Source organism: Oncorhynchus gorbuscha, linkage group LG04, assembly GCF_021184085.1.
Source record: "Oncorhynchus gorbuscha isolate QuinsamMale2020 ecotype Even-year linkage group LG04, OgorEven_v1.0, whole genome shotgun sequence".
Lineage (NCBI taxonomy): Eukaryota > Metazoa > Chordata > Actinopteri > Salmoniformes > Salmonidae > Oncorhynchus > Oncorhynchus gorbuscha.
Window position 1 is genome coordinate 52,176,197 of NC_060176.1, and position 9,912 is coordinate 52,186,108.

The 9,912-nt window shown below is 41.1% G+C and overlaps 1 protein-coding gene across 3 annotated transcripts; it reads right to left on the reverse strand.

Annotated features, from left to right (window-relative positions):
• Positions 1-209: 209 nt before the first annotated feature.
• On the reverse strand, positions 210-9,709 carry zgc:158398 (uncharacterized protein LOC568894 homolog). 3 transcript variants are annotated; one of them, XM_046347176.1, is made up of 7 exons: positions 9,247-9,709; positions 8,965-9,127; positions 7,241-7,505; positions 6,968-7,076; positions 6,652-6,802; positions 2,755-2,790; positions 210-2,508 (listed from the first exon to the last, which is right to left on the reverse strand). In XM_046347176.1, the coding sequence occupies exons 1-7, from the start codon at positions 9,261-9,263 to the stop codon at positions 2,488-2,490; spliced, it is 762 nt and encodes a 253-aa protein (XP_046203132.1). In that variant the 5' UTR covers positions 9,264-9,709; the 3' UTR covers positions 210-2,487. The 3 variants fall into 3 exon arrangements, with proteins under 3 accessions (XP_046203132.1, XP_046203130.1, XP_046203133.1); XM_046347174.1 differs by having other exon boundaries at positions 2,650-2,790; positions 9,247-9,708; XM_046347177.1 differs by lacking the exon at positions 2,755-2,790.
• Positions 9,710-9,912: the final 203 nt, after the last annotated feature.

Sequence of the window (9,912 nt, forward strand, 5' to 3'; positions counted from 1 at the left end):
AAAACCATGAATAAGGTCAAGTGAACCTGTCTGTTCCAAGTGGAAAAACATACTGGCCATGTCCAAATACCCATACTTGCGCCCTAAATAGTAGGTCGTTTGAGTATGCAAAATAATGTTTAGTTTATTAAGGTGATCAATTAGATATGGGGATGCGCTACCGTAATCAACAAATAGAGGAAAATAACTAAATCACGCATGACACATTCTCAGTATTCAAAACTAGAATGTTTAATATGCAAAAAGCATATCAACATAACAAGCATTTCCACCCCTTTCCCACAGTGAAGAATAAAATGTTGTGCCCTTGTGCATTATTTGTTTTATTGTATGGCCTTTTACCTTGCAGTGATTAAACTTGGAGACGTAACCAAATGGGTCCTGCAGCCTAGAGCATATGATGACGATGTAAAGCATTGCACAATGACAGTCACACCAAATTTAACCTTTGGGCACTCTCAAATGTTTTAATTATTTGCACCAACTTTCTCTGTTTCCTACTATGTCTGTCATGTTAAATATTAGCCACTAGTATTGACTGAAGTAGCTCAGGGCTGGTGAAAACTTCCCTAAACATACATTGTGAAATATCAGTGTTTTGAAAACTAAGCATGGGTTCTGAAAAAGGAGATAAATATCCATACATTTGAATGGCTATCTTTCATTGATCTCCATTCTGAAAGCATTCTCCATAGGTTATTCTGTTGTGCCAATCAAATTGAAATTAAACAGGTACAAATTAAAGGGACTGCTTTAGATAAATTAACAGAATAAAATATTTAACTGATCAAGTTGATTGGCCACCCAGTGGGTGTGTTTTCCGGTATTGAATTATATTTATTCAGTGCATGCAAGAGAGCTACAACCACAAACTGTGCATGAGTTAAGTCTGAATACCAAATACTGAAGTGCATAAATCAAAATGTGAAAAGGGCATTCCTTCCCTAAGTCTGAATCGGCCCCTATGTGACTACCCTTGAAGAGCTAGGGTGAAAATAATGGTTAACCTCTACTGCTGGGATCCCATCCATGGATCAATAGCCACATGGTCAACAATATGATCAGGTTGGCAGGGTCTCAGTCCAGTACTACAGACCCATTATGGTCATGATGTCTGTATGATGGAATCCTACATCTTCCAGTATTCCATTGACATAAACCAACCATTTTGTGATAGATCTGCATCTACAGTGAGCTTCAAAAGTATTGGAACAGTGAATTATTTGTTTTGGCTATGTACTCAAGCAGTTTGAAATTGAAATAATACAATGACTGATGTTAAATGGCAGACTGTCAGCTTTAATTTGAGGGTATTCTCCATATCAGGTGAACCATTTGGAAATTACAGCACTTTTTGTGCATTTTCCCATTTTAGGGACCAAAAGTATTGGGTCAAATTCACTTACTGTATATGTGTATTAAAGTAGTCAAAAGTTTAGTATTTGGTCCCATATTCCTAGCACGCAATGATTATATCAAGCTTGTGACTCTAGAAACCCGTTGGATGCATTTGTGGTTTTTGTTGCATTTCAGATTATTTTGCGCACAAAATATCATACCCCCAAGACATGCTAACCTCTCACTGAAATGCAACAAAAACCACAAATGCATCCAACAGGTTTATTGTTATTGTAATGGTGAGAGGTTAGCATGTTTTGTGGGGGGGTATGATATTCACAATTCATTCAAGACTATCTGTAATCATGGTAGCATCCACATTAATGTAGAAGTGTTTAGAAACATATTCTTACTCTTTTTTTACCATAAGTGACTCAAATGACAATACATGATTTACCATTGTTTTCTATTGGACATAAAATAACAAGCTTGATGTAATCATTGCATGCTAGGAATTTGGGACCAAATACTAAACTTGACTACTTTAGTACATAAGTTAATTTGTCCCAATACTTCTGGTCCCCTAAAATGGGGGGGACTATGTACAAAAAGTGCTGTAATTCATTAAACTAATAAACTGTGCAAGATTCAACACAAGTTTGCACCACAAGTGAACTTTGTAGACGTGATAAGAGAGGGAAGACAGTACTGGAATCAAGGTGCAGGATGAATAGATGGTTTTTCAGCCTGCTGCAGAAGATGGGCAGTGGTGGGGAGGACGCTCCAGAGGAGCTGGACTGGGATGAACAGCTGCAGGCGGCTCAGATGGATGGAAGTGCCAAGAGGCCCGACCAGATTAAAACCACTTTAGGATGTGGCAACGTGTTTAAATAAAATGTAAATATTTAATAACGTGCCCATTCACCCTGCAGTCATAACATGACAGAGTAGAACATCAGAAGTCTACCAGAGGGCAATGTTTGTGGACAGAGCATGGGTTGAGATCAACAACAGCAGCTATGCAGTTTGAAATGAGATGATCCATCAAACTCTGACCCCAACAGCAGAAGCCTCTCAGAAAGAGTCCTTTATTTGAATCATCCTCCTTCCTTCTTCCTTCTCTAGCTGCATGCTGTGGTGGAGACTGGTTCAGGAGTCAATCAGTGGCTCCTGTCACGGGGGGAAGCAGTGATAATGTCTTGAGTTAAATAACACTCACATAAACAACATGCCACTTAGATTGCAGAGCTGTAAATACTTCAACCCACTAACTGTATATTAGTTATATTATTATTAAATCAGAAACCTAACCCTTTGCAGTTCCAGGCCGTTGCTGTGGTAACGCCGTACGTGTGAGTGTGTGAGACTGGCGGAGAAGCATAGCAGCACACACACCCCCAGCAGACACACACTCACCTGGATCAGATGCCTACTCGCCAGACCCAGCTCCTTCTGCAGAGTTACACACAAGTTTAGAGGGACTGACCTAGGGCAGTGTGTGTGTGTACCTTTGACAGCATGTGTTTGTATCTCAGGGATTATTGAAAGACCGAACCATCAATTTTTTCTTCAAATATTTTTCTTAATATTAACATTTGAAATATACATTTTTGTACAACAAAGTATCAGCTATAACACCATGTAAAGGAACAAACCAATTACATTGCTTTTCTTCCATAAAATGCACCTAACTGGATTTATCAATTCCATCAGCCACCATAAAAGGCAATTTCTTATTTAATTGTGAAACACGTGTTTTAAAGTCGTTGTGTTTCATTCTAACAGATTATTCAAATTCACACCGAACACTTGGCGGTTTTCATCAATGATCTCTTTGTACTTTCCCTCGATCCTGACTAGTCTTCCAGTCCCTGCCGCTGAAAAACATTGCCACAGTGCGATGCTGTCACCACCATGATTCACAGTAGGGATGGAACCAGGTTTCCTACAGATGTGACTCTTGGCATTCAGGCCAAAGAGTTCAATCTTGGTTTCATCAGGCCAGAGAATGTTGTTTCTCATGGTGCGAGAGTTCTTTAGGTGTCTTTTGGCAAACTCCAAGTGGGCTGTCATGTCTATCTGAAGAGTGGCTTCCGTCAGGCCACTCCACCATAAAGGCCTGATTGGTAGAGTGCTGCAGAGATGGTTGTCCTTCTGGACGGTTCTCCCATCTCCACAGAGGAATTCTGGAGCCCTGTCAGAGTGACCATTGGGTTCTCAGTCACCTGACCACGGCCCTTCTTCCCCGATTGCTCAGTTTGGCTGGGCAGCCAGCTCTAGGAAGATTCTTAGTGATTCCTAGCTTCTTCCATTTAAGAATGATGGAGGCCACTGTGTTCTTGGGGAATTTCAATGCTGCAGACATTTTGTTGGTACATTTCCCCAGATCTGTGCGTTGACACAAACCTGTCTCTGGGTTTTCCGAACAATTCCTTCGACCTCATGGCTTAGTTTTTTCTCTGACATGCACTGTTAACTGTGGGACCTTATATAGACAGGTGTATGCCTTTCCAAATCATGTCCAATCAATTGAATTTGCCACAGGTGGACTCCAATGAAGTTGTAGAAACATCAAGGATGATAATTGGAAACAGGATGCACCTGAGCTCAATTTCGGGTCTGAATACTTCTGTAAATATATATATTTTTTTTTACATTTGCAAACATATCTAAAAACCTGTTTTTTGGTTTGTCATTATGGGGTATTGTGTGTGTATATCAAGGGGGGAAAACTATTAAATACATTTTACAATAAGGCTGTAATGTGACAATATGTGGAACAAGTCCAGGGGTCTGAATACTTTCCGAATGCACCATATGCCCTCCAAAGTCCACCCATAGCTGCACCCCTGCCCAGTCATGTGAAATCCATAGATTAGGGCCTAATTTATTTATTTCAATTGACTGATTTCCTTATACAGTGGCAAGAAAAAGTATGTGAACCCTTTAGAATTACCTGGACTTCTGCATAAATTGGTCATCAAATTTGATCTGATTTTCATCTAAGTCAACAAAAGACAAACAGTGTGTTTAAACAAATTATTGTATTTATCTTGTCTATATTGAATACATTATTTAAACATTTACAGTGTAGGCTGGAAAAAGTATGTGAACCCCTAGGCCAGGCATTCATAAACTAGGGTACGTGCAATGCCGTCGGGGGGTACGCCAAATAAAAATGTGATTCACATTTACATTTATTTTCTCTTCCCATTTTCAAACAGTCCATTTATATTTTCGAACGGGGCAATACATTTGGGTGAGGTTTTTTTACGCCTGAGTAGCCTCGTTTCATTGCCAAAAATAAAATTAAACCATCTAGTGTTCAGCGAAATAACAACAATGTAAAATACAGGTAGCCCAGTCAAATAATTAACATCCAATCACTTTAACCGTTAATCTATAGCGGGAATTCCACTAACGGTCCATATGTAGCCAAACGTAGCTGCTGCTCATGTTGGTATCTGTACTGATGGTGCAAAAGCCATGACAGAGAGACATAGTGGAGGTAACGCACGTGCAAGCAATTGCTCCCGATGGAGGTTCTTGGCTGCCAAAGGAATGCCTGACAGCTTGAAAGACATTTTGGACAGTGAAAATGGCTAACTTTGTGACAGCAAGGCCCCTGAACTCTCGTGTATTTTCTGCACTATGCAATATGGGCAGCGACCATGTAACGCTTTTACAACAGACAACAGACACTTTAAAAAAAAATTGAGACGAGCTTAAAGTTCTCTTTACTGACTATAATTTCCACTTGTCTGACCACTTGCATGATAACGAGTTTCTCACACAACTGGCCTATCTGGGTGATGTTTTTTCTCACCTAAATGATCTGAATCTAGGATTACAGGGACTCTCCACAACTATATTCAATGTGCGGGACAAGATTGAGGCTATGATTAAGAAGTTGGAGCTTTTCTTTGTCTGCATTAATAAGGACAACACAGGTCTTTCCATCATTATGATTTTTTGTATGCAAATGAACTCATGCTTACGGACAATGTCAAATATGATACAGCGAAGCACCTGAGTGAGTTGGGTGCACAATTCCGCAGGTACTTTCCCGAAACGGATGACACAAACAACTGGATTCGTTATCCCTTTCATGACCTGCCTCCAGTCTAACTTACTGATATCTGAACAAGAGAGCCTCATCGAAATCGCAACAAGCAGTTCTGTGAAAATGTTATTTTATCAGAACCCACTGCCATATTTCTGGATTGGGCTGCGCTCAGAGTATCCTGCCTTGGCAAATCACGCTGTTAAGACACTGATGCCCTTTGCAACCATGTACCTATGTGAGAGTGGATTTTCGGCTCAGATTAGCATGAAAACTAAATACAGGCACAGACTGTGGAAAATGATTTAAGACCCTCTCCAATACAACCCAACATTGCAGAGTTATGTGCATCCTATCAAGCACACCCTTCTCATTAACCTGTGGTTAATTATTTGTTCATCGAAAATTGTGAATAAGGTTTAATATATATGATGGTCAAATATAGAGCAGAATTATTGTTTATTATTATATTATTATTTGTGCCCTGGTCCTACAAGAGCTTTCTGTCACTTCCCACAAGTATAAGAGCTCTTTGTCACTTTCCACGAGCCGGGTTGTGACAAAAACTCACACTCATTCTTATGTTTACTGGGATACCCATGGGGCGGCGCATAATTGGTCCAGCGTCATCCGGGTTAGGGGAGGGTTTGGCTGGCAGAGCTGTCCTTGTCCCATCACGCTCTAGCGACTCCTGTGGAGTCACGCTGACACGGTCACCAGGTGTACAGTGTTTTCTCCGAGACATTGGTGCGGCTGGGTTAAGCGGGCATTGTGTCAAGAAGCAGTGCAGCTTGGCTGAGTTGTGTTTCGGAGGATGCAAATATAAAATAAATGATAACATCCGGAGACATCATGCTTCTCATGGTATAGCTGGCCCTGCTAATTTTGGATTAATTTATGATTTTAGATAAATCTGATGCTGATCCTGACAAATTTGATAGGAATCACAGTTGAGAGAAATATTCCTTAAAGTCAGAGGTGGCTATTGCAAGAAACTAGATGTGATAATTTCTCTGAAAATATGTGGAAAATTACAAAAACAAATCTTTCCATAATAAAATTCCCCTATATGTATTTTTTAAGATCAAATGAGATTAATTTTTTCAACTATTAAAATGAAATTTCCCTGTCGGACAAAGATTGCCCTGACTTTCAAGAATCCCTGACCTGTAAGCATGGCGGTGTGTAGGTTGTGACTCAACTGAAATTTTAGAGCATGGCTGTGAGTGTGGGGTCGTGTGTACGTGTACCTGCGTTAGCATGGCGGTGAGTGTAGGATCAGGTGTGTACTGTAGACTGTAGCAAGACTGTGACGCTGAGGGCTTCTGGCTGCTTATCTCCATTGCAATCGCTCTGACAGGAGAGGATGTCCCTTCATTGGCAGGGCACACAGGTGGCAGCCTGGACATACATACACGTTACAGAAGACACTATAATTTACGCAGAGACACTCCAGAGGAGATAAGGCAGAAGTGCCATCTAGGTACTCTGTGCAGAGCTGTATGCAACAGGTGAATGAACCAGTAAATGGAAGACTAGGTATGTATGTGTGTGTGTGTGACTCACAGGACTGGAGGTAGGATGTGTGTAGGTGCGCTAACGCTAAGGCAGGCGTGCGAGTTGCCCCCCACAGATGGAGAGGAGAACATCAGTGTCACATTTACAGCCTCGTTACCTGAGCAGACCGAGACAATTTCAACTTTTACTGCTGCTACTGTATAGATATTTCACCATGGCACATAATTCTCATTTATGTATTATTAAGCATGGTTCCATCATAAAACCAATTAAGCATAACATGAAATGTGCACCATTTGCCTATCGAGGACAAAAACTGACCTGTGAGTCCCAGCTGACTGGCCAATAACGTTCCATGGAGGCAAAGGTCGCTCAGGGATTGGATGTTTGAGCTGTCCATCACGGCCAGTGGCACCCAAAGGGACAACTGTGTGATGGATGGTGGGCTCTGGGTGGAGTTCAGCAATACTGTTCCACATACCTCCTCTTTCGCAAATGGAGGAGAGGAAACCATCTCCATTGCTGTACCATTGGCTCTCGCACACAACTGGAGGTTGGCCAACGACGACAGGAAGTGGTTCCAGTCCTTTGAAAGAAAATATGCATTTCCCATTTCTCTGTACATCTAAAGTGGTCTGCACTCATCTAGCCCTTTAAAGCATTTTTTGGCCTGCATGCCCAAGATGCATTGAGCAGACAGCTGAGCCAAAATCCAAAAGCTGTGCTCTGCAACACCTAGCAGTGTCACACTTTTGCCCCAGCTAACACAACTGACTCCAATAATCAACTAATCATGATCTTCAGTTTAGAATGCAATTCCTTTAAATCAGCTGTGTTTGCTAGGGATGGGGGAAAATTGTGACACCTATCAGGCCCCCGAGGACTGGAATTGCCCAGGCCTGCTCTACTGTATGGACAAAAGTATAGGAACAACAAGGTAAAGGGGCAGTTCCCCAACCTCCGGCATAATGGTATAAGTTACCATGAATATTGTTCTTCGCCTATTGGTCTGTGTGTTGTATCTGTGGTTTGTCAAAATTGGACAAGCGGTGAGTGTGGCATAACTGTGTGTTAGATTTGGGCAGGCATTGTGTGTAGTGTGTATGGCTGGGCAGTATACTATATTATTTTACTATAGACCGGTATTGATGCATGGACCAGTTTGGGTTTTTACTTTACCTTTTAAAACAGCACTTCAATGTTTAGATTGTTAAATGTGATACGCAACTCTCTCAAACATAGCTTGCTAATATACAGCCTGATACCAGTGCGGGGGGAGGCCTAGATCAATATGTTGTTTGTCCAACGGTATCTTCTAAATCAGCGAGGAATAGGCAAAGCATGAATATTAGCTAACTACATGAAGTGAATATCATAGAGATAGATACAGACGAGTCCTTTATATCTGTACCATTAGTCTGTGACAGCATGGGCAGCGCCATTGAGGCTACAACCCATAGGAATCCCTACCAGTTGACTACTTTAAAATGGTGGAAGCCCTCAATGGCGCTGCCCATGCTAAATTGGCCTGTTGGCTCCTAGAGGCCTCTATCATTCTCTATGGAGACTACACATGTACTGTAACATCGTATAGGGTCCCCTAAAAAACACTGACAATCAATTTGGTTCAGACCCTGTCAAAATAATGACTCCCCGGCTTATTCCTTTGTTGTCATTTCAAACAGCAATGTATTCAAAATGCTGCCCACTATATTCTAATTGTTGAACTACAACAATAATTTCCATGATTTCAACAGTACCAATAAACTGTTCTAGGCCTAGATTTTTGGCCAATATCTATCATACAGCCCTACCTGACATAGTGTAGAAATGCTAACAAAAGTGTAGGAAATTTATAAATCAAACAGAATGGTGAATGCCCCATTGAAAACACATAATTAATGTATTACCACTCTAGGGTCGTGAATATTTATCACTTTTATTATTCAAAAACACAACATACCGTCAAATGTGAACAATATCATAATATTATATTTTGGCCATATCACCAAGCCCAAACTCTGTATATGTAATGTATGTTGTACCTGCGTATCTGGATTTGGCAGGCGGTGTGTGTGCGTGTATAACCCGAGGCTTAGGAAGGTGAGGGCAAGGGTCAGCACACAGAGGAAGAAGGTGACCCCAGGAGGATGCTGGGCAACATAGTCCCTTAGATTAGCAACTGGCTGCCAGGAACCCATCACACACCTGTAACACACACAACAGGGTGCTGATATAAAAAGAACTGACGACAACACAGGATTCTGGCAAACATTCCATAAGCCATTGCATTCGCCACAAAACGATTTAGCAACAACATACGTTACCTGGCTTGTGGGATCATCACACATACAGGTCCACAGGGGTGACTTAGGTTTAGTCCAACGTCGAGCCGTTCTCTGCAATGCTACCTCGCGTTGTTTTCCATGTCAAGACAACGGAATTTACCAGTCAAAGTACAACTTTTGTAGCTGTCGTTGCTTTTCTTAATAGCTAAAGCCAAGCACCTAGCTAGCCATACAGTTCCGTACAATCTACAACTCGCTAACGTTACTATAGTTAAACCGGTTCGGTAGAAAGTTAATCAGCTAGCAAGCCGCTTTTGTTTTAGGCAAACTAAATCATTATTTTCATAAGCTAGCTACATCTAAAGAATGCAGTTCACATGAGAAAACTAGCTAGTACAAACAAAGCAAGTTAGTTCGTTACATTTCTAACCTGTCTGAGAATTTGGACCATATTGTTTTGAAAGACAAACTAGTATCCTACCAGCAGCACAAACAATGACGTCAATTTGTATGGTAATGATGAATCCTTCAAAATAAAAATCCGCACATTATATTCTTCACATGCTTCGTAAACAAACAGGTTAAGATTAACAGTGAAATGCGTATTTACGGGCACTTCCCAACAATGCAGGGGGGTGGTACAACACATAAAATAAATTACAATGACTTGGCTATATACATGGGGTACCAGTACCGAGTCGACGT